General features: G+C 39.3%; 1 protein-coding gene across 1 annotated transcript; it reads right to left on the bottom strand.

Moving 5' to 3' along the window:
• Positions 1–13,998: 13,998 nt before the first annotated feature.
• HIF1AN (hypoxia inducible factor 1 subunit alpha inhibitor) lies at positions 13,999–26,282 on the bottom strand. Its single transcript, XM_072423733.1, has 8 exons — positions 26,012–26,282; positions 21,614–21,864; positions 19,788–19,936; positions 19,325–19,470; positions 17,878–17,984; positions 17,731–17,794; positions 17,098–17,208; positions 13,999–15,916 (listed from the first exon to the last, which is right to left on the bottom strand). The coding sequence occupies exons 1-8, from the start codon at positions 26,195–26,197 to the stop codon at positions 15,872–15,874; spliced, it is 1,059 nt and encodes a 352-aa protein (XP_072279834.1). The 5' UTR covers positions 26,198–26,282; the 3' UTR covers positions 13,999–15,871.

Raw genomic sequence — 26,282 nt, 5'->3', positions numbered from 1 at the left:
AAATGTCTGTGCCTGACCCATAGATGTAGAGTGGGACCCTTGCTCTCTCTATGAAAGCCAAGGTCCCAATGTCCAACACTAACTGAATCAGACCTATCACTAATGCTTTTATCTCACCCTTTTATGCAATATAAAAATTCATTTATTTTTTTCCTAATTTTTTTTAACCCCTTTCTTTAACAAAAACAATGAAGCCCTCCCCTACTGTCTTTATTGCTGAGGCCTCCAGGGATAGACATGTCACGCATCTCAGGAGGCTTCTGGCTGCTCAGGCCTGCCCAGAAGGGGCTTTTTTTCCCTGTAATGCCAATCCCACACATGCACAATGAGATCCGCACTTTTACCCAATTTACAGCAGCCTACGTCATCCAAACTTGCACCTGCGCAGTGCAGGATCAGATAACATAGCCAGAAGGAAGAAGAAGGAGGAGAATGGGGGCAACTTTGTGCTTCCTCTGTGCCAGGACGAAAGTGGATTCTGGGATGGCGCTGGACCCAAACGAGGACAGCGCCAGAGAAATCCTGATATGCGTGACATGTGTATCCCTGGAGGCCTCAGCAATAAAGATGGAAAGGGGTGTGTGAGTTATTTTGGTTTTGGTTTAGTTCCACTTTAAGCTTGTACTGCTACCTTATTCCTTATTTTGGGGATTCACCCCTCTTTATGTAGTGACATCTATTGTCTCTAAAACAAAAAGTGAGGGGAAATCTAAAGTTTTAATGGGGCACCTTTTAATTTACTCACATCTTCTATAAATGAATAACATTGTAATTTATTTGGTACATAGACATCTGACATATGTACAGACGTTATTTATCCACTCTCAATTTTTGACGCGTTTCGTAGAATCTGCTTCTTCAAGAGTTATGCGACTGCTATCAAAGTTGGAATGACAATCTAACTTGTTTAAAAACATCAAAAGAGTTTGATGTCATTTATTCTGGTAATAGAAAATTTCCTAATGGAGCCCCCTCCATTATTTATATCGTAATCAGACCTTTCTGCCAACAACCCTTAGCCACCAAACATCTTATAGTTTCGAAATACTGGAAGAGGTATAAAAACATTAGTTAGCAGAAACAAAGAAACAGATTTGATACATACATTATGAATATTGAATGATGTTGGAGGAATTATCTGTTTGATCTGCTTACAATAAAAATAAAGAAAAGGCTAAGGGGTATCAGTAGATGCAAGTGCTGCTTATCTGGCTCCACTAGGAAATTTACCATTACCAGAATAAACTACAGCAAACACTTCTAATGTTTTTAAACAAGTAACATCATCATTTCAATTTTGGTACCAGTTTCATAACTCTTAAAGCAACAAATTCTGTGATCTTACTTGTGATTTTATATATATATATATATATATATATATATATATATATATATTGTCTGTGCATATGCCAAGTATGAAAGGTATATCTTTATACATATAATTATGTAGAAGATGTGAGTCAATTAAAAAATGGCACCGGTGTATACAAAGCTGTCCTTGAGGGATAAATCAAAGGGTCAAAGAAACACTAAAGCCATAATGACTGCATTGGTAAGCATTCTTGTATTCAGAGTTCCTCAATAGTTGGTAGGCAGCAGTTTGCCTCTGTATCTCATAAGTTACTTTGAGTATAGGTTGGTGGTACTTATTGATGATGACACTGGCAATTGCTTCTCAAGCCAAACCTACAATGTATATATGTATAAGATCCATAGGTTACTTTGCCATGAAATTATATATTAATGTTACAACCATGCATTTAACTATACATTTACTGTTCCCAAACTATTCTCTACCTTAAGAGTAAGAAAAGAGAAGCTTTTATATTTTGGAAAAAGAAAAGAGAAGCTTTTATTGAGGCATCCCAAACCTGCATTTTGCTTCATAACAGATTCTCTTTTTGCTGGATGGGGTTCTGGAGAAACAAATAGAACACATTTAGAGACCTGTGGCTCTGAAAACACATGATTCCTTTAGTGTGGATTGGATTTGCATAGCAATGCACATCTGTGTTCTTACACAGCAGCAAGAGGACAACAGGAGCACTGAGGCAGAGAAAGTGCTGAGTTCTGTGTTTCACTCTGAAAAACAAGCAGACATTGATGGCAACTCAAGTATTTCTTACTTATTATACAAAGGAGTAAGGATGTCAGAAGGAATGTACAATAATAATATGCTCTTGGATTTCTGTGATACATAGATAGAGTGCAGTTACCAGTCATACAATATCAGGGTTATTTCAAACAAAAGCCATCAACCTATAAATACTAAACATTAATGAATACTGCTGCTTGAATTTGCCTTAGATCAGTCGGAGGGACATTTAACAAAACAAGTCCAACAATTATGTACTGTAGTCTCTATTTTTCATATCTGAACACCATTGAAGTCAATGGGGACTGGTTTCTGAAAACAGCCAAAAGCACCAAAAAACCCCAATGCACCATAACATTGCGTAATTAAAAAAAAAGAAGGAAACTGTGCACAGTGGAAGGGTCAATTGTGATAAATGAAGGGCAACATGGGAAAGAAACAAATCCTTCACTTTACTGCCTTGTGTGGTCCTTTAATAAATTTAATGTTGTTACGGAGTCACTAGAGGTCATTTTTGGGAGTCCCAACATTGAAAAACATAAGCAGGCAATGCATATTTTTCTCTATAGGTCACAGTTTTTTTTTCACCAGTTTGTACAAGTCCTTGTTATGGGCACAACAATCACCTTGTTATGGGCATCCCCCATAAATATTTTTAAAGAAAAAAAATGAAATGAAATAAAAAAAACTTTTTGTAGTATGAGCCGCAACTGGTGTCAGTTATGCAAACTGTAGTACTAATGGTCTGTTCCTGAAAAACTGCAACCGCAGGGTCCTTCTACTTCCTTCCTTGTCAAATCCTACAGACACACTGAAGCCGGTGACAATGGGGAGTCTGGGAAATATTTCATCATTCTACTGTTTGCATAGATGACACTAGTTGTGGCTCGTACTATATTAAAATAGATTTTCATTTCCCTGACATTTCTTTAAAATGTTTATTGGAAATGCTGATGTTGTGTCCAAAACAAGGCATTTGGGGAAAAAGAAATAATGCTGTTGATGGAGGACTTTGATAATAGAACCAAAGGGAAAGGTCAAAAACATTCCATGCACTGACGCCTAACCCTTTATATTTCCCTGGGAAGGAAAAGGAATAGGAGGAGAGCAGAGAAAGGGCAGAGGAGTGTAGCAGATAGAGCATTACAGTAATGGACAGTCGGAAGACTAGAAAGAAGAAGTTGAGGAGGAGAAGGTTGGCCAGACTCTTTTCATCACAGTCATCATAAGTTAGTACATATAAATTGGCTTTTCTTATTTGTCAGCCGAGGTTAGTAGCTGCAGCTTGTTCTCTAGGACTGTTCATGACATTTTTGTCATGTGTGCATTCTTTCACAATTAGTGTCATCTAAAACATCTGTCAGCAGTACTTGAAATGGGGCAGAAATGTTACCACCTTGGGCACCACATGCACACTGTAGCTGCATCCTCTTCCTCCCTCCCTGGTGAAGCCACACAGGTAACTCAGGTACCTTTAGCAATGATAAGAGGTACAGATGCTGAGTCAGATGTATGAAGTGGTGCTGAAAGTGGAGCGAACCTTTCCAACAATGAGCCTGATTTTTTAAAGCTCTCCAAGACTGGAGAAGATACACGTTAATTAGTAAAACAGGAATTAAAAACTTACATTAACAAAAAGCAAAATACTTGTAAGAAATCCATTCCAGGGTTGCTGGATCACCTGGGTTTGCAGATGAAAGTGTATCTTCTCCAGCCTTGGAGAGCTTTAATAAATCAGGCCCAATGCATCAACTCCAAATATTTCTGTATTGTTGTTTAGTAGTTAGTCTGTCATCTTGCATTTTTAAGTGGCAAAAAAGCACCCACAAACCATTCCCATGTCTAGCACCTTAATGCTCTTACTGCATGGCTCCAGGCACATGCAGACTAGTGGACAGTCACCTTCTGTGAATTTGTGGCCTTTGGTATTCCCCAGTAAAACAAGCCCAAAATCCAATTTCTGCCCACCATGACAATATGGCCAATAACTCAGGTAGTGAGTTCCAGGGTGTACTTGACCATGGATATGTTGTCCAATATGATTGCAGATATCTGCCAAGGAGATGGTAGCCACACAGGTCAAGAGCTGTTGAGAGCTCTGCAAGCCTGGGTTGACCCAGGACTGGCCCTACACCAGCTCCACTTAGGTATGGTTGGGTTTCAAATTGGCCAACCTTTTGGCAGCCCTTTGCCTGTGACATCTGGCATGTCCCTTATGTTCCCTGACCCACATAAAACACTACCTAACAAACTACCCCGGCTTACAACTGCCACTGGATAACATAAGGAAAGAATGATGTCATTTTTGATGACTTACCATGCAGATGTTCAGATGTTGAGTCATTTTTCATGTCTGAACCATCTAACCTTATATATGCTACAGTGGATTTGGAAGCAACAGGGCTTTCATGGACTACAATTTATGCAGATCACATGACACCACTGGAAAATGGGATGGAGGCTACACAAGTGACTTTGTATCCATTGCAAACCACAGGCATGGTAAATGGGGGAGAACTGTCAGGGGCCGATATTGTGCTGCCTGACCCACATGAATCTGGGTTCTCAGCGTAGAGCAGTTTAGGTCACATTAGTGACTTTCTGTTGCTGTTTCTTTACATAGCTTACATCAAAGCTACCGATTATTATTGGGTAAATACCCTTTTGGGTCCACGCTACAAGGCCAAAAAAGACGAACCAGCAAGGTAGAGGAAAGTCAGCATGTGACACTATGAGGAAATACTTTTAGGTTGCTAGTGCAGAGACTTGTAGGGCTTAGATCAGCAGTTGCCAACCGGTGGTTCGTGAGAAAATTTTGGTGGTGTGCCACCAGAACTGGGGACCGTGTCCCCCGTAAGGTTCACAGGCTCAGGATGGTGGGTGGTGTCTCTCTGTATACAACCCACCCAGTCCCCCATCACAGGCTCAGACCTTCGATGGGAGAGTGGGCGGGTTCTGGCATAATGACGTCATTCTGGGGGAACTTTATTCCCCACTGAGTGACACACGGCTCCCCGTGCATGCACAGTCCGGAGCTGGTAAAGTTAGTGGTCCGTAGGTCCCAAAAGGTTGGCGACCACTGTCTTAGATGGACAGTGACTGTAGCCTCCAGAACACAGAGGTGATTACCTGCTACAGCCAATGTAAACCATCTGATTTTTATTACAACGAACCAGGCTTGGATTTCAGATAACTTCTAGACCTGGATTCTACAGATTAGATACACCACATGGTCAAATATTTTGCCTATGACAAAGAATAAGGGCCCTTAAGGGCCTCCTGTCTGACCTCTTAAGGTGCGTACACACTTCCAATTTTTATCGTTCAAAATGAACGACGAACGAACTACGAACGATCGATTGGGCAAAAATCGTTCGTGAAAAAAGTAACCAACGACGCCGACGAACGAGGAAAGTCGTTGGAAACGAACGACCGGACCGGCGGATTGGATTGGACGACGATCGTTGACCATCGTTCGTGTGTACGATCGTTCGTTGATCGTCCATGGTCTGAGCATGCGTGACGAACGAACGTTCGTTCACTTCCTGTCGTGCACGTCACTCCCTCTATCGCTCAAACGATCGTATCTATTGTGTGTACAATATCTACGAACGATCGTGTCGTTATCTGTATGTGCAGGATCGGTGCTATACGATCGTTCGAAGATATCGTGCAGGATCGTTCGTCGTTCGTTTTTCAACGATAATAATTGGAAGTGTGTACTTAGCTTTAGGCTTGTCAGTGCTGCTGTCCAAATCATGTTTCCTATCATGGTCTGTTTCCAAAGGTTGTTTGCATTGTAGGTATGGGTTGCATTGCTTTGTGACCCTGCAATAGGTTATATATTATAAGATGTTATATTTATATATAGTATCTTTACCTAGAAAAAAAATCTTTTGAGTAAAAACACCAGGTATGCTTTATTATCTGTTCTTTGCAGGTTTACACTGCTTACATAAGGGATATTTAGTGTAAAAGCCTTACTACTTCTGCCCTCTAGTGGTTGTAATATGGAACTGTATGATTCTTAAAAATAAGATCCAGCAGACTGTAAAAAGAATGGATCACATTAATTAGCAAACTACAGGCATAACACAAAATTCAGACACAATTATGCAATAATAATAATTAGTTACTCATGTCTACATTTTGTTTTTGGACGCATTGTTTGACAAAAACAAATTAACCAATTTCTGGCATTTGATAATTTATGTACTTACGAACAATAATGTTTATGATTTAAGAATGAGCACTTTGATATCTTCTCCATGGATTTTAGCCTAATTTATAAAATTAGGTGCCTTAAAAAAAAGTAAACTAAAAAAACAGAACTATAGAAGGTAGCGTCTTCTCTGTCGCACCCAATTTTTTTTCTCCTTGGCTTTAGTATATTTTTTGTAGGATGTCTGGAATGGAGTCAGGTGTGCTCATTTGCATGGCTGGATCACATTGTACTGAAGACTGGCAAGAAGTCATTAGTAGTAGCAGCAGAGCAATGAGGAAGATATTGGACAAACTGAATCCTATTTATTAAAGCTCTCCAAGACAGGAGAAGATAGACTATAATATCTACTACTATTCTACTATTCTACTATTGTAGAAAAAAATTCCATGCACCATCTCCTGAATCAATGGGCCTGATTTATTATTGTTCTCCAAGACTGGAGAAGATAGATATCATGGGAGAACCTGGGTGATCCAGCAAACCTGAAATGGATCTGGTCCAGGATTGAAAACATTTGTAAACTAATAGCAAATGATTGTTAAGAAATCTCTTCCAGGTTTGCTGGATCACCCAGGTCCTCCCATGATATCTATCTTCTCCAGTCTTGGAGAACAATAATAAATCAGGCCCATTGATTCAGGAGATGGTGCATGGAATTTTTTTCTACAATGCGCTCTAGAGTCTGCGATAAGGGGGCAGCCCATCAGGGTCATTAAGTAAACTTAATGGGCTCTCATCCTCCATCTTTAAAAGATACAGCGTTGCAAAAGTCATGTTCTTTTATTGGAATCCAATAAACCAATAAACTGACCCTAGATTTGGGGGAAGGCGAAAGTTCTAGTTGCAGGGAAACTTGATTTGGGGATAAGAGAAAATAATATTTAGTACAATTCAGAGTTAGAAATGGGGAAAGTGATACCTCTAAGTGCAGTTATCCAGGGATAAAGACTGTCTACCTCCACATAAACTTTTTTAGTGTTCCAACACCTTTTGTGTGTTGTAGTCCCTCCTGATGCTTTCTCCAAAACTTACTGTAGATATGTCTAGGAGAGAAAGTGGGGACCCCTCATATGGCTACGGCAGGACTGCAGACCCAGGAACAGATCTAACAGTTAGTCACAAAAGTGATAAGAAATTGTCAGGTGGTCTAATTCTACATTGACATTCACTGGTAAGATTTTGTACAATAACTTAGATCTTATGAGTCCTTAGACTTTAATAAAAGTATATTGTTCATTACATACAACCATCCTTCAGGTAAGACGTATTATGTTTTATGTATTTCCTTACACCTATAATAAAATACATATATCTTCCGGAAGACCTGTATTGATGAATCTGTGCAGCAATAAATACTGTATAATAATAAATGCTTTAAATGTTTGACATTCTTCACAAAGGTTAATCATGTTATGCAGGATAAAGGAATGCAGTTTTATTGCTGTTCCGTAGAAAACCTTTCTTTACAAGAAGCCATAATATGCAGAGATACCAAACAACCCTGTGTATCAGATGTACTGGAACAGTAAGTAGTTAGAGAAGCCAAGACAAAGATAAAAGCCCTACAGATTTTATTTTGTAAATGTGCAAACTTCCCCTTAACTGCCCTTCAAAACCTTCACCCAGCTACTTACCTGAGAATGATGGCTACAAGCTTCTCTCGTGTTCACCTGCAGGAGTTGCCAATGGACTGACCTCTGACCGAGAATAAATGCCAACACCTACAATTTTACAATCACAGGTTTCCTGAAGAATTTGGGGTCTCTTATATTTAAAAAAGTCCTGAGCCGTTATAATACGTGTGAATTATTTTGGGTGAATGAGCATAATTTGGTACGGAAACTGTATCTTTATATATGCCTCTGATACAGATGAAAACAAGTTTTTGGTTTATTAATACAGCGTTACATTTTTCTAAATCTCCTTGGATTGTCAAATTAGAGGCAGCAAGACCTTAGATTAACACAGTAGGTGTACAGCTATGAGGCTATAAACACCTGAGTGCCTAGGCACCCTCACATATCAGGAAGTGCATGACAATGTCAGAACCATGTAACATTGTAAAAGGTTCCTTGATGACTGAGAAATCTAGAATTTAATTCAGATGTATCTAAATAGGGTACTGAGGCCATGAAGAAGCCAGATAAGTAAGTCTAGGAGTCTGAGTTGGATCAAATATTGAAAACTTTTTCTTCTCAGACAGTTTCTGCATGTCACCTGTCCAGGCCTAATAAAACATTTGTAGCGATTTATTATTGAATAGTGGTTTGGAAAGGTTGCACGTTATCAGTAGCAATTCCGGTTTATGCCTTTCCATAACAAAATTTACAGTGTGAACTGTCCAACACAGGCACATCTCACCAACAGGTAACGAGAATACAGAGAATATAATTTCCAGATTAGGAAATTGTAGGAGAGTTTGCTTTGAAACAGATTTTTTTTAATTGCAGATGTTTTATATGAAAATGCCTTCTTCTGGGAATCTTCTGTATACATCAGTTCACACAAACGTTGGGAGACATTGAAAATTCCAAACGTGAGATAGCCCATTCCAGATTGTGATCCAAATATTACCAGCCCAAAGTTGCCTGCCTCAAACCATCATCTTATAGACACTAATAACATCCAATACGATGGAGATTTAGGCACAGCTATTCTTCCTTTACCAGCTGGTAATTATACAAATATGGGTACAATCACAGGTTTTTTTTTAGGTGTATAAATGACAATGTATTTTTGTGTTTTACTGATGGATTCCACTATCCAAATCACCTGCATCTTTCAGACAGCTGGGGAGAAGCATCCACTTCACTAGTGTTTGTAATGCTGTATAACTTACCTGCTTAGCAGTATGTTACTATATTGGATCCATGCTGCATCAACCAGAATTCTAACAATACACAAACTTCAGTAGGTACCATACTATCCATAGCCACGACCCAGCAACAAGTATTTCTTTTTCCATATGTACATTTGAGAAGGGGGGAAGAAACATGCCCCAGTATGAGGAGTATCTGCCAAAAACTTTTATTTTTTTTGCTTGCCTGCAACAGGTCTCATGTACGAGACTTCAAAATGCAGGATACAGTTGAACAGGATATAGTTATATTGTAATAGGGACACAGAAGGCATATGCAGACACTGCTAATAACTGCTTCTTAAATCTCTTAGAAAACCCTCAGGGTGGGACAAGAAAGAATAACTAATACGTAGCATTGCCCTTTGACATAGAACCAAAGGATGTCCGAATCTACCTGGGTGGACTGGTCCTTTTAGAGTAGCAAAGAAATCTGTTCCAGGATGTTCATTACTTGCCGCTCCAAACAAATAATTTGGACCTGTATTAAATGAATTAAAAATGTTGATTGCAAACATTTTATTAGGAGGTAGAATTTATTTCCAAACATAAAGATATAAAAAAGGCAACAAAAAAGGGTTCCCTCCAATTTAAAAACAGCCAGAGTAATTGTTTTATTTATTTAATAATCAAAAATACATTAAAAAGCTGCTAACACTGAGGCCAGAAAATCTAACTACAAAATGTACATTAAATAAATGTGCACATTAAACCAATGTTACTGAGAGCCCAAAGTCAATGAGAAGAGGCAATCACACCAAAGCTGCAGTAATTAGGGCAGACTTCTAGAGCAGATGTACAATCGTTTTCTAAATGATCATTTTCATTCCTAGAAAGGAGGTTTTCTTTTACCAAAGGCTTTAACATTTGATAAATAATGCATAAAAGACGATTATCTGATATCTTTAGATGTAGCAGAACGTAGCATGAACCTGCAGGAGCTTCCAGCCATGAATGCATTTCTAAAACAAAGGCATTTATTCTCAACAGTAAAACACAGAAGTAGCTTTTTGTCTCTTAGGATCTATTTTCTCTTCTTCAGTTTAGGGCTTACCTAAAATAAATCAGTATTCTAATTTCAGCTTTGAAAGGTCCTGCCTGAGAGTAGACAGCATGGGGTGCTAATATTCTATTAATACATTTATTCTAATTTAGGGCTTTTTTTAACAGAGTTGACTGGGGGTCCCATAATTTAATCAGAACACACCTAATGGCCAGTATTGTAGAGCTAATGAATGGTACAAAGACAGCATGAAGCTCTAGCAATGAAGTTATGTAATGGTACGTTCCAGAATTAAAGTGAAATAATAGGTATACTCAATTCTCCCCAAAAGTATTTTTTGATTCATATTTCCATCAACTAAAGGTAACCCCTATAATTCTGTCACCTTTACACCATGCCCCTATTGCTTCTTCAAACTTTCTAATGACCACACTCCTAGTATGTCCGATTTTCCATTGTCTTAGTATTATACCAATTCTGTCCAGTGCCCCTGTATTGTGACCTAACCTTTTCAATACCCACCTAAAAACAGTTAGGTAGTTAATCAAAATCTGAAACAAAAAAGTCTGTGTATGTGTGGCCAGGATTATTCTCAGCAAAAGTAGTAGGTGGGCCCCATAGTCCATACGTAGAATTCTACAGCTGTGTTATCGTTTATTAACCAACAGGGAAAGTATTAAGACGACAGTAAAATGTTATGCAGAAACAGTTTCAGTTTGAAGCAGACCAGCTGAATCACGTACTGTTTTCATTTTTTTTTCTTGGTAAATCTATGACAAAATGAAGTGTCAATATCCACAACATTGCCAAACATCTATTTCCCTAGTAAAGCCAAGTCACGTTCCGCTTGCTGTGACAGCTATGAGGAGAGATCACCAACCAATCTAAAACAAGCTAAGCTAGCCAGTGACTCATGTTATCATCCATCTAAAAGGGAAATATCAGTAAGAGGTAAACTTGGCATTAAAATGAAATCAATAATGGTAAATAAAGAAATAGAGGCAATGTCATCACTGGGAAAGGAGGGCACAGACAGCAAAGAAGGAGAAAAAAAAAGTTGGTATCGGAACCCTTCCGTACTGTATTAAAAGGAAAAAAAAAATCTGTATGTTTTTGTCTTAGAAGAGAATTTCCATTACTTCCTGCCCTGATGACCGGGACACAAACAAAAAAAAAAAATATCCATAATTGGAGTTGGGACTTCAGGGCCCATTCCCATTATTGTGTTAGCACAACACATGCAGAAATGAATGTGATAACACAACACAAATGTCATGCCAGCATTCCCCCTAGAGATTTTTTTTTTCATCTGGGAGAAGCTTTAGATGGGTAGAGGAAAAGTAGTAAGGGCAACAAATGTATTGTAGCAGGAATCTAGTAACCCCTATAAATTCTCTCAGCCTTCTAGCCCCCTCCCTCTTGGAACTTTGATCCAACTTTAAAATGCCCACCCTTAGTATGCCACCAACTGACCAGGCCCCTGTATTGTGACTTTTCAGTAACCACTCAAGCACCTAGCTAATCGGCACTAAGGAGAAAACTGCAATGCTGCACTGTTTTGCTATTTTTTTTTTTTAATTACACCCCAAACAAAGCTTTGCAGCTCACTGCAGAGTGTTGCTGTGCATTACACTTTTAACAACCTCCAGCAGTAATCTGACATTTTAACACAGATAATCCTTTTAGGACTATGTACACACGTCAGATGATTCTTGTCAGATTATCGTTTTAGGGCTAATATCAAACGAGAATCTGACGTGTGTACAGTGCTCGTCTGACGTCGTTCATGGATCTGGGCAATGCACGAACTACTGTAATGCAAGTGAAGGGGAGAGAGCGCAGCGGGTGCCACTCACTCGTTCTCCCCTCTCCACAGAACAAAACGGCGCTGTATGTACAGCACTTATTTATGCATCTTTCAGTCTTTTGTCTCTTTTATGATCCTTTCCAATGACAAAAGACTGAAACATGCATAAATAACAAAAGTCTAATGTGTGTACGTAGCCTAAGGGAATATTTGTTCCTATAGCTTGGAAGAGGCAAAGTAAAGGGGATAATAATGTAATTTCTTATGTTAACCCCCTAACCGCTAACCCCGTAATTTTTCGTCTTAAAAAAAAACAAACCACATTCAAGCACTTTCAACCTGTACAATATACACAGCAATAGTATTCATTTTATGTTAAACAGACTGGTTTTAATGCAGCCAATCAGAATGTAAAATTCAGTGCCAACACTTTCAGACACTCAGCCCTATTTAAAATGAGTTTACATTCTTAAGTGCCAGTTCTTAAAGCATCACTAAAGGAAAAAAACAAAAAAAAAAAGGAAAAAAAAACAAACTCCTATTTGTTTCATGATAGATTTCCTTTTAACGTTGTTCTATTAAATGTGTCCCCATAAATACCAGCTATCCATTACAAAAAAAAAACACATATCCCCAGCGCCTTTAGCTACAATTCATGCTCCAATAAAAAAAAAATGTTTACTCTGTAGCCACCCCATTATACTGTAGTGAGCGAATACTACTAATGTATAATACCCATACCCATGATACACAAGGAATTATCGGACATAGAGTATTCGTACAAGTTAGAAGCCAAATGTGCAGTTTTCTGCTTTTCTTTAGTATTCCACCAAAAATGGTAAAAACCACCAGCAACTGCATAAAGGAACAATTCCAGGTAAAAATCACATATTTCAAAAATGTATTACCAATATATAATTAGGTAATCATTCTTAATGTGAGGACTAACTTTAGATGCAGAAATCACAATCCAACTTGTACTGGTGTGACCTAATTCCTATTGGCTTCTCAACTTAAAGTCTATATAAAGCCAAAATAACCACCCCCCCCCATTTGATACATGAAAACCACCACTATTTTTGTCACCAGTTCTTTTTATAATTATGGAAAATCTTATTAACATTCCAATGTAACATCCTGTACAGATGTCAGATTTCTGTCACTGGAAATATTCTTTCATGATTGTTTCCAATGACAGTAGAAAGAACGAGCACTGTACACACTGAATTGTCCTATGGAGAGGGGGGAAAGTGTGAGCTGCACCCCATGGTACTCTTCTCCATAGGAGTGAACAGTGGTCATTCATCAATCTGCCCCATGTTGGGAGACCCGCCGTACATATGCTAGAGACACGGAGACAACTATTTGTCCCGGGTGACAATATACTAGATTAACCCCCTTAGCGGTAATCCCGAGTCACAATGGGGGTTGCCTAAAAAAAAAAAAAAAACCCAACACTTACCTTGCTAAGTCGGCAATCAGAGACTATCTCCGGGGTTTCCCGGTGACATTGGTGAATGTGTCGGTGCGGGCAGGAGGATCGGCGGGAAATTCGAATCATTTTGTATTAGATTCAATACAAAATAGCCGTTTTGAGTCCAATACAAAGAATTCTTCAAATAATATATTTATAGTTATATTATAATTCTAAATGCCACTGTACAGTTATATTACGTTTAACTATTTTTTTTTTGACAGATTTTTGTGTTTTGTTAAATATTGGACATATTTTGTTGAGTAATGCCTAAAAATTATAGCCTACAATGCAAATCAAATTTCCATGTATTAAAAAAAAAAAAAAAAAAAAGTAACCCTTTTTTGCGTGGAAATACGGATAGATTTCCACTCTATTCCTGTTTTGGCAGCAATCACAAATTTTAATATACCCTCACTTGGAATACTGTCAATCACAACAATGGATCTCATTTCTTACCACTCCATCCAAATTTTTCCTAAATATCTAAAAATACCTTTAGTTATAGTTTAAGAATGAGTGCTTAAGACTAGAAACTCTTGATTGGAAAGAACAAAACAATGACAAATTTATTAAGGCTGGAAAAATAAACAATCATTTACAAAAATTACACACGAAAAGTGCCTGAAGGGATCTGAGGGTGTGCAGACATGCACGCACACATTGTCACACACACCAGGATCAGGAGGCATTGTGGTCAAGAAAATGTGGAAATGTCTTTTGATAGACAGGGCAATTGTTATCTAATAGTAATGAGCAGCTCGATCAAAGGCAAACGACTGTTTTAGAATAGCCAAATAATGAGTTCTGACTGATAGTTATAGAATATGTTTTTCAAAGGGCTTTGATCTCAGGAGATCCTGCCTGTCCGAGAAGTTTAGGTGTAACAACTATAAGGTCCTCCTCATGGTACAGGTGCTGAGCCTAGAATAAAAATGAGTTTAGGAATTGCAAGCAGTGCCAGTATGTGGAACCTCTTGCTTACTAGAAAGACAGAAAGTCCAAAACAAACAGGGTATTAAACTTTTAATAAAAAAAAACTACCTGAACCTCCTGCACTAATCTATGTCCACTCCACCAACTTCTTCTCAAAGCAGTACAGATGTATAAATGTCCATAAATAATATTTCTGTGCTTCTTACCTGTGCAAATCAAACCATGTGAGTATAATCCTCTAACTTGTAAAATTGACATGTGAACTTTTTTCCCCAAACAAATTCAGCTGCGGTGTTAGAATTCTAAAACAGATATGGCTAGAGAGGATGTGAACAGGATAGAAAGAGGTAAGCAGGAAGTTAGAATAGGAGAGGGTTTCGTGTAGATGAGTCTAGGATCGTACAGAGGGTGGGTAGGGTAGGTTTTAATATAAAGGTACAGTTGGCCCTTAAATATAGTGTATATTGCCATAATACTTTTATATAAACAGTTATCCATGTTTTTACACTTAAAATGGCTTTTTTCATTGTCTGTAATTTAAAGACACACTTAGACATCAAATCCCTGTCTGTAAACACTAGTCATGGTTAAGTTATATAAAGTCTTAGGTACTCGCTATGGAGAGACTGCAAATATTCACTGGTCTTGGTGCTGACAGATGGGCTGGAAACGTTGCCAAGATTCATTTTACGGTTGTAGGCACAAGCAAGATCAATAATTTGGTTTCCTCTTCCTTAATCCTCAGTATCATACAAAACCATTGCGTGAGCAGCAAAGAGGTATGTTTAATTATATCACTTGTCCTTCGTGTGCAGCCGGGATATCACCCAACTCTTGTAAAGAAAATCTGGGTTTCTGAAACACTAACTTCCACTGTAAAACAGATATCCACAAAAAAATTGGTTATTCTGCCATTAAGAAATGTTATACATGTTATTTCCAAAAATGAAGACATCTGTGCTGCTTGAATATATTGCCTGAGTAGTCAGTAAGCCTTTTTACAACCGGTTTCTTCTTATAATGTCTGTAAAGCTTAAGCTTTAATAGAAAGAGAACAAAGTTCAACGGCAAAAACGAAAAAACTGGATAGAACATCATTAAAAATTGTCCATGAAAGGATCCCTTAGGTAAGCAAAAAGTTTATGGCTGATAGAGGTCTTTGGATATGGTACCTGAAGCAGTGAAGGGACGTGGTAAACATGCAGATTGGAAATGGGCAAATACAAAGCTATCCATGTCCACCGTCTGAACAGAGTGCAAGGAACGCAAGGTGTTGCATTGTTTTGTTGATCATCATCCTCATCTTCAGTAACCATAAAATAAATACAGAAGATCTTTCAGTACAGTAGCTAGTGGTGTAATCCAAAGTACCGCAGAACAGTTGGCCAGTTAAGTGCTTCAAGTCCTTATTTTGCTCATCAAGAAAAAAGAAAGCAGCAGCACACACGCCAGTTCACCGCCCTTGCAGCTCAAATTAATCATAGCGCCCCTTTATCATCGTGTTTAACAAGGGTCCAACCTGTAGACAATATGGCATAAAAGGGAGATTAGCATCAAAATAACCAAAAGCAATAAAAACATTAACATGCTAACCCTGTATACAGATTTATACGTTTTGGTTTGGATGGGGTCTGAGTTAGTCTGCAAGGTTTTTACTGCTGGGTGGAACCCAAGTGATGAATTCTTTCCCCCACCTATTGTGGTAACTAAAGAGGGCCAGGGATACTGGCGCAAAAATACAATCAGATTGTACAATCCACAGCTTTCTCACAGGGAAGTATTTCCCTGGAGTTCCCCAGGAGCACAAAATTTTTATGGATATGGTTGTTAATTGTTGAAAACACTGATGGTTAAGGGGATTTAGAAGGAGCAGAAAAAGCCTGGATAAAGCTGTGCACCCAAGAGATCCAAAGAAAATTATAGGAGGCGCCATTTAAATTCCCCCATATCTTTTGAGCAGTCATAGAAAATATTGCTGCAAAAGGAAGCTCATTAATAGTAAACACAAAGTAGAATGTTTATTAATTTGGGATTTGGTTTATATTGTGACTTGGTTAAAGGACAGGTATTCAAGAGGAAGTTAAACTATGTACAGTGACAAAAAAAAAAAAAAAAAATATAAGACCTACTAATATATGACCACAGCAATATATAAATAATGAAAATACTACTGGGTTTCCTTCTAATGGCAGGCATGGAATAAACTAAACAAATCATTTGTAGTAACACCAATACCCCCTTGGAGCAGGTTCAGACCAGTCTTGGGATCGAGAGATCTCACGTGGCTCCCTGCCAGATATTAAAACACTGGCACTGCAGCTTTTTGGACCAGCGACTGCACATTTGACAGCTTGCGGCTATGTAGCTTAGAGCCCATGCACCATTACATCATCCAGTCAATGAAGGGGGATCGGCATCACCGCCGCGGAGCCGGCAGTAAAGGTGGCGGTGCCCATACCATGCAGTGATGACAGGTCCAGTACCTGTCTTTGATGCAGGATGAAAGCACAGGGTATGAGCCATAATTATTGCCCATTTAGGGCAGACCACGCACCAACAAGTTTAGTTTGGGTGGGTTGGATGCAATTTGTGAGGAAAAGTAATAGGAAAGCAGTTCAAGAGTACCAAGAGTCAGTTAAATAAAACAAAAAAAAGGCAGAAAAAGACTGCATTCTGGTTTACAAGAGAGTCCTCACATACCTCTTGTGGGCTTCCAAGGGCTTCTCCAAGCATCTTTTCAATATTTCGCATTATTGCCACTTTCTGGTGAGCCTTGAGTGGATATTCTATTCTTTTTGGGGTTGGGGCACCCTAAATGGATAGATCGGCACCCAGATGAGTAACAAGTTTAAAAACTTATATTTTATTACATTAAAAGGTCAAGACATCGATTCAAAACCTATGCAATTTTAAAGAACCCTAACAGAGTATGTAAGCTATCACATTTCTATTATTTATCCTGCTTGTTAGGTTTATGACTGTCTTTTTATTACAGTCTGAGTCACTGATCCAGAATGAGTAGGCAAACCAGGTGTTCAACTAACTGTCACGCAGTTATCTGCATACTTGTTTTAATGTGTGTGACTAAGAGTATTTAAATCAAAAAATCAGATTTGCATCCAGGGGATTTGCATTCTATTTAAGGAGTTTGCAAAGGCAGCTTATATAATCTTTGTATAGGTGAACATTAAATTTAATTACATTCAGGAAAAAATCCTGTTTCTCTATAGTTTGTTGACTGTATGTAGAAAATATATACAACCATTACAGTTTATACTGAAGAACGCATTCCTATTACAATATTTATAAAGCAACATTTTCAACTGAACGTACCTTATACCAGAAGTTAACCGTAATTGTTACCCCTCCATCCAGTAAGGATTCAATATGGTGCCACCTGGAATATATTCTAAATGTTAATACATGACTTTACTTTGATGCTGCTGACCAACAAAAGTGTGCAATTATCATGTGTCTTACCAGTACATAGGTATATAAAGAACATCACCGGGTCCCACCACAGTCTCATAACCAACCACATTTTTGAAGTTAGGAAATCGCTCTAAATCCGGATTTTCAAAATCCACCTAGAACATTGATAAGATAACTGTGAGCTTGTAGTCTATGGAGAAATGAAGTGCAATTTATACTATAAAAAGAGAGGGGAGATTGTTGCACTGGAAAGTAGCTGAGTGTAATAAAAACACAATCTTCAATTTAACCACTTACATTGAATATACGTTCAGACGGACATACACTTAAACTACGTTGATAGTTTTAATGTACGTCCAGGAATTTCCAAACCTTTACTCCCTGCACCTAAAGGATATCCCAGTATTTTTCTTTTAACCCGTTATTGTAGCAAATAAACCAAGTTTTATTACTCCACTCAGGAGTAGACCAGAGAAGAGTATACGTACAAACAATGCTGGACAAAAAAAAAAAAACACAAGCCTATGAGAGCATTGTTGTGATCTGGGGTTGCTTTAGTAGGTCAGGTCTAGGTCTGCTGACTAAGTAAATATCCTGAATGGCCAGCTTTTTCCTCTTCCCTGAGGGCAATGACATATCCCAAGATGACAATGCCAGGATTTATCCAGACTTTAACCCTATTGAGAATATTTGAGATGTGTTGGAGAAGAATTCATCAATAGAAAATCCTAGCAAAAAAAATAATGCAACTATGGAGGTTATTATTGTAGTGACATTGCATAAAGCTATTACGACAATACCATGGCGAATGTATGCCATAACCAAAGCCTAAAGCAGTCCAAAAAAATAAAGTATGACTTATTTTTGGAAAGGCAGTGAAAATAAATAGGAAGTGAGTGGTGGCTTTTTAACAGCTTGCTGAGATTATGTAAATTGTTTATAATCTAAGTAAAGGGGCGCTTTGGGCAAGAAGTGTGAGCCATAAAAATAAAACATAGGATGAGAATTCCTTAGGTCCAGTGCAGATGGGATTTTGCTCACTTCAAAACGGCTTCTCTTCCAAGCAAGTCAACTACACAAGCAATGTATTCTAAATGATATTGGAAAGATTTCAAACTGATGCAAATACATACTGCATTTTCCCATCCAAGCTCATAGACAAAGGCCTTATGTTGGTAAAAATCAAATGCTTGCAGCAGCCATGCTAGATCTCAGGTTATTTCAATCATGGTTTCCCACAGAACAGCACATTTCTGCTGTGGGACTAAAATCTTGGATATTTTCATATCCAAATGCTGGATATAGTTATCCAGATAAATATAGTTAGCCTGATGTTGCTGTAAAAAAAAAAAAATAAACAAATTATATAACACGCAATGCACACAATAAATTAAGTAACTCATTTTCCCTATGAAAAGCAAAAGGCCTTTCTGCAGTGACATGAACATTTAACAAACTAAAGTGGTGTGTTAGCCTGCCAGAGTGTGGCTCTCACCTGGCTCTGTCTGTCACAGGGATGGTGAACTGGATAAGGATAGAGGCATTCAAACTGTTCTGGTGGAAAGAGGATACATCGCTTGTATCCCTTAATCTGGGCAAAGAAGTTCTGCTGCTCGTCATAGTGCGCCGGAGTCACATTTCCTGTACACAAACAGCAACATGAGCTTGAACACGTACGCAGCAGATCAACACATGTCAATGTGTTACTGAAATATGTAGAGCTTACCACACATGAAATACATTTGTAAATACACTGCTACAGCGTTACAGTCCCAGTATTAAAATATCAACCAAACCCTGCACAGCAATGACAAATGAGTGTGGAAATACCTACATTTACATAAACTGGTTTAGGACGTGTTTCACGTATAGATTCACACACTTAACAGCTGGAGCAAGACACTTCCTGATCTGACATTCCACAAAAAGTATCTTACGTTACCAGCACAAAGTCTTACCTTCCATTCCAATCAGCAAAAGGTTGGAAGTCAGCTGGCCCCAGCCATGCTTTGCTTGTTGCCTATTAATCCAATTCCAGTTAAAACCCAAGAAATCCACCACAATCTTTCGCCCTACAGTATCATTCAGAGTTTGTTGTAAATATAACCTGCACAAGAAAAATATGAATAAAAAGATTTTAAATGAATTTCAGTGACCTGGACAAGATTATTGCACCCAGTTTATTGCCGAATAGAACTAGAACACAGTATATGTAAGGCTGCGTACACACGCCTAATAATTGTCAGTGGAAAGGACCTTTCACTATCCTTTCCAACAACAAAAGACCGAAAGTTGCAGGAATAAGTGCTGTACATACAGTGCCGTTCTGCTCTATGGCGTGGGTAGGGTGGAGAACGACCGAGCGGCACCCCTCTGCTCTCTTCTCGCTTCACTTGCATTGAGGTCGTTCACTGACCATCATTCGTGGATCCGCCAGGACAGATCCATGAACGTCGGACAACGGGCATTGTACGCACATCAGATTCTCGTCTGATACCAGCCCTGAGGTGTTGATTGGATGAGAATCATCTAACATGTGTACGTAGCCATAGTCTGTCAATACACAGGTCAATTATCCCGTTCAGGCAGCAGTCCTATTCGATCATTTTTATTGGAAACATTACTCAAAATTTTTTTTTTCTGAATTGACCAAAAGTAATCAGAAAACATTACAATCAAATAGAAAAAGCCTTAAATCGGTAAAGTCTGAAAAAAAACTGTACATCTGATGTGTTTCCAAGACCTCTTGATTAATTCTGTTTGAGCCGATAGATATGGAGGCACAATCTCTTGTTTAAAGGCTCAGAAAACAATGATTTGAGAATTCCCTTTGGTCTCCCTTAGATGAGTGCTCCCTTTTCTCCTTTCTCTATATACTTTACATTTTTTTACCTGGGACTGTTGATGGATTATCATGATGAACCCTGAGGTCTGTCAAAGATTGTACAATGTAGCCTTGTATTGACTGGGGTTGTGGTTAATAAGGGCTATAAAAACGCTGTTTTCTTTATTTCCCACGTTATGAAAGTTGGTATAATATTGTAATCAAGTTAATTGAAAAAACACAATATAATATGTATACCAATCCAACGCAACAACCTATGAATTTGAAAGGATGGAATTTACCCTGTTCAGAGTAAAATCTGTAATTTTGGGATGTAGACAGAGGAGTGCATATCTACTGGTCATGGAAATATGATGGATGCCATTGTTGAGCTCCTCCAAAAATCCTACACTGGCTGCATCCAAACTGAATTCCTCAAAGTCACCGAGCGTGAGAATAGAATATCTGTACTTGTTCCAGGTCATCACACGAAGCAAAAAGAACACAGCATTTTGGCAAAATTACTTGATATTTTCTGTACCTGCTAAAATGGCTTTTAGCCTGAAAAATGGAAACTAATGCAGCCACCACATGGTGCTAATTTTTACATTTGGGTTTCTGGATTTAGATATCCATTAAGGACAGTATTTTAACATTTAATCACTTGGGTTATAAATATCTCTATTTATGTAAGCACCAACAAGCAGACTGCTACACCATCATAAAGGTTGAGCACTGCAACGGACACTGCTTTCTTCTTGGTTTTTTTTTAACAAATTAATTTGAATAGTGCTCTGCATACTTTGTGCAATGTGATTCTATAAAGAACGCTGCTGTATGCCTAATAAATGAGCATTGTTGTAAGACCATACCAATGCTTTATAAATTGGGCCCTAACGAATTCTGACTATGTAAGAACACAGCTTTACATTTCACAAAGATTAAGTCATCTTATCTTACCTTTCTTCGGCTCCTCTCTGTTCTATATCTCGGAGCTTCTCTACAAACTCAGGAAACTTCATTTCTTGCCTAACAGACTTGGGCTTGAAGGTCTTAGAGTTAACCATTTTCTTCTCGTCATAATAGAGAAACTTGTGACTGTTGGCACTGTACACAGAAAAGTCCCCACTGCCAATGTTTTCCTTCAGATAATCTAAATCCCACTTTAGAGCTGGGTGAACCAGGTTTGTATCGGTCAGGACTACAGGTTCCTGTTTTTGAACAAGAAAAGGAAAGTGTTAGGCTGGAGGACTCTGAAGTGTTATCAACAAATACATCTGAAGGGCAGGATATTCTGCATTTTTATATTTTACAAATCCACAGTGAATGTTACATGTACAATGGAAACATATGTGAGCTACGGAGAAATGTTCACAATGACATCTGGAATAACTAATGATACAAATGTGTATACATCAGAGAACAACTAGATAAATATATATGCAGATTAGGTGACAGGACCATATGCCTGAACAGAAAAACCATATTTCTCAAAATCTTGTACTATACCTTACGAAGCAATATTTTCCCAGCACCCCTCAGCCAGACTTTCCTTAGCTTTGCCCTTCCATTTATTGTATTTAAATCCTTTTATTAACGAAAGCTCAACATCACATGTGGGTGTTACCTTCCTAAAAATGGGAAGCTGTAGCATGTACACAGGTGGTGGGAGGGGCTGACAGACCAATTTGTTCAGAAAAGCACAACAATGAGGTTATCTGTGGCTCTAAAATAAGGTATGTCATTAAAATGTAAAGGTTGTATTTATGTTTTTATTAGCATGTTGATGAGGGAGAAAGAAGGAACTAGGGAAGGAAAAATATAAGCAGGTAAATCCTACATATGTAACACCTGGAGGGCCTGGAGCTCCATCTGCTGGAAGTGAACAGTAACGCAATCAGCTGACAAGCCCCAGACTGATACTCCCCCCTAAACGGTTGCAGCGGGCCATGCTGCTGGCACCTTTGTGCCTAAAAACCTTTTTCCAGGGTGAATAAACATGGCAGCCCTAGCATATGCTTGATAGGGGGAAAGTGAACATAACATACGGCAACATTTCTCAACTAGGGTTCCTTGAGCAAATTATGCCCTCGGGTCATTGTTAGTGACACCAATTATTTTTTTGGCTATCTGTAAGGGTCACATTCTTTCCAATGGTCATCCATATAAGACGTGTTCTTCCTGCTGACCACCACACTAATGTACTGTGATCTGTGGATATTGTAATTATAAGCGGTTCTCATGAAGACCTGAAAGTTATTTCCAGGGATCCACCATGTTAAAAAGAAACACTGACACATGGTAACCTGGAAGGCTTGCTAAAGACATGGAGTGGTTCATTAACTAGGACTGAAGAATGCCTGCTATCAGATAAGTCTGCCCTACATACTTGCGGCGGGCCAGACCTGCAATCTCTACGCTCAGGTTCACATTAGTACTGGAAGCGTTGTTGCAGAATTAACTTGTTACACATTTACAGGTGACAAGCCTACTGGATCTGTGATATTAATATTGCTTGGCAATATTTACGCCTGTGAACTTTAAGTGCAAAGTAAGAATAAACAGAAGCCAGTGTTTTACATCAAAGCCATCAGGCAGAGTAAACATTGCTCTGCCCTGTTTTTTCTAAAATGAATAGATGGACTTTAATGTAGCCGCTCAATCCAGAAGAGCCAAACACGCGATTCCTCAAAACACTGCTAAGTGACTATGTATAAAACCAAATCATACTACAGGAGCCCATTAAACCACTAAAATGAGTACTAAAAGGAGTTCCAAAAATCAAAACTTTTACAGCAATTAAATAACATATTGGGATGAGGTTTAACCACAAACTATGTTTTCTGTGGCAGACATTTAAGTCTAGATCATTCTACTGCCTGCTAGTTCTGCTGCCACCACAAAAGTAAAAAATCTGGTGTGGACAATAAAATGAATAACAAATGTCAGCATAGACAAATAATTAGCATTTACTACTGCCAGGGTTAACTAATATAATGAAATCATGATGTTTGGATCTGCTGTCTGGCAGGGGCTTTTATTACACAAACCGGGATTACTAATGTTTTGGCAAGCTAACAGTTTTCATTTCAACCTAATATCTATTAATATTTTCCCCCACCTATTAGATTGTAAGCTCTTCAGGGCAGGGTCCTCTCCTCCTCCTGTGTCATTGTCTGTATTAGTCTGTCATTTGCAATCCCTATTTAATGTACAGCGCTGCGTAATATGTTGGCACTATATAAATCCTGTTTAATAATAATAATTATACAGGATTTATATAGCGCCAACATATTACACCGCGCTGCACATTAAATAGGGGTTGCAAAAAAGACATATGTCCCATGATGTACATTATATTACATTACAGATCTCCTCCTTATTAATGCTGAGAGTTATTGGATGTATTTACAGCTCCTATCAATAGAATATAATCATTGTACTGCAGCATTCAATGTATTTCACCCAAGGAGGGTGTGTCAGTACAGAAATCACTGATCTATGTGCAGGTCAGTAGTAACAGTGACCAGAAATGTGAGCAGCATTCATAACACTACAAATGACTAGGATGACTTGAATTTGCTAGAGATCAATAACTAATGAAGCCGATGTAATTCTGCAGTGATAAGCCGCAGTGGTGCAGAACAGGGAGAATACATAAAATCTGAGACAAAAAAAAAATATTGATATGATATATAAAAGATTTCAGCATTGCCTAATAACATGAAGCATGAAGAAGAACATGAAGCATGTGAGGGGGGGTGTACTTTTTTAATTCTTTTGTTAAATGATGAAAGTTCAGTTGGTAGTTTATTCTTTGATCACATCAGCATCCCATCCTAAAGCACTATGGGCTCGTTTTATAAATCAGGGAATCTTACATTCCCTTAAAGCGTACCTATACCCAGAATTTTCACTTTACATAAAAGGGTAGAGAACCCCTTTATGTAGGGACCTAGGCAGTCGACATTGAACGAGAGCGCAAAGCCTACGTCAGGCATCCTGGAAGGCTCTTGGGGGCTCCTTACACATGCCCGAGCATGCGCAGAAGGAGCTTTTTTGCCAAAAGAGAAAAATCTGCTGATCTTACACATGCGCAGTGAGATCACCAAACTTTTCCCCTTCTACGTCACCCGATCTCGCCCCTGGGTCAAATGGCGTAGGATGAAGAACCTGGAAGAGAAGACGAAGATGGCGGCGGCTGGAGCTTTTGAGTATATAGTTCCTTTCTAAACATTCCCTGGTGGGAATCAATTACTGCTATCGTAACACATGGACCTGGAAGATTACAAGGGAATATTTAAGGGAATGTCTCCCTGTGAGGGGTTATACACATCCAGCTGTGATACCTGTGAGCTTTATACTTTACAGAAATGTTATTCTGTAACAAGATCCCAGTTCTGATCCAATCTGACTCCTCTGGTGAATAGCGGTCCATTCCCCTACCCTGGTGACCCCTAGGACCAGGACACAGCTCTGATGTAAGCTTGTCAGAAGGAGCAACACATCCTCCACACCAGAAGCTCAGAAAAGTTTTTACAAACTGGCTTCCTAAGGAGTGGAGCAGAGACGTTCTGTCATCACCTGCTGTTTGTTTACATTACAAGGCTAGGTTACTGCATGAGAGCAGCCACCAGGTACCAACCCTCGTTCCTGTATTCCACCAGCCCTATCTCAACTACCTGGTGGTCCTCTGATACCCTATATCCACCTGCTGCCCATTACCCACTGGGGGACCCNCCAATCATTCTCTACCCACCATGTGACCCACATGTCATATTCTACCCACCTGTCACCTTTTACCCATGTGACCCACATGTCATATTCTACCCACCTGTCACCTTTTATCCATGTGACCCAGATGTCATTCTACCCATGTGACCAGCCCATCATTCTCTACCCACATGTCACCTTTTACCCATGTGACCCACGTCATTCTACCCATGTGACCAGCCCATCACCCTCTACCTACCTGTCACCTTCTACCCATGTGACCAGCCCATCATTCTCTACCCACATGTCACCTTTTACCCATGTGACCCACGTCATTCTACCCATGTGACCAGCCCATCACCCTCTACCTACCTGTCACCTTCTACCCATGTGACCTGCCCATCATCCTTTACCCACCTGTCACCTTCTCCCTGTGTTCCCACCTGTATCTCTCCCCACATTGTAACCCCTCAGTACTCTCTCCCACTTACCTGGGACTTACCTGGCACTCCCCTCCCCCCCAGTGACCTCTGTGACCCCACTGCCCCTCCCCCCTACATGTAGTACGTGACCTCGCGCCGGGCAGGTGATGTGAGTACCCGGAGGAGTAATAATAATAAAGCCTCCATAACCTAATGTTCTCACCTCATTATCAATAAGCTCTTCCGCCCTGGGATCGGAGTGCTGTAGCCGCGGGATCTGCCGGGTCTGGAATTGGTAGGAACGTAACTGAGATTCATTCCAGCCGGGGCTTCGGAGCTCGGCCTCCCCGCCACCGGCTCTCTTCGTTTCAGCCACCACCTCGGCAGCCGACACCCCGGCCTCCGCCATCCCCCGGCGGCGCACACAGCCCGAACAACAAACACTGAACTACACCGCGGCCCGAAGCGGAGCAACGAGACGAGCGCCTGCAGGC

This window comes from Pyxicephalus adspersus, chromosome 10 (assembly GCF_032062135.1).
Source record: "Pyxicephalus adspersus chromosome 10, UCB_Pads_2.0, whole genome shotgun sequence".
Classification (NCBI taxonomy): domain Eukaryota; kingdom Metazoa; phylum Chordata; class Amphibia; order Anura; family Pyxicephalidae; genus Pyxicephalus; species Pyxicephalus adspersus.
Note: the sequence above shows the minus strand (reverse complement) of the source record. Positions and strands in the feature narration are given on the sequence as shown.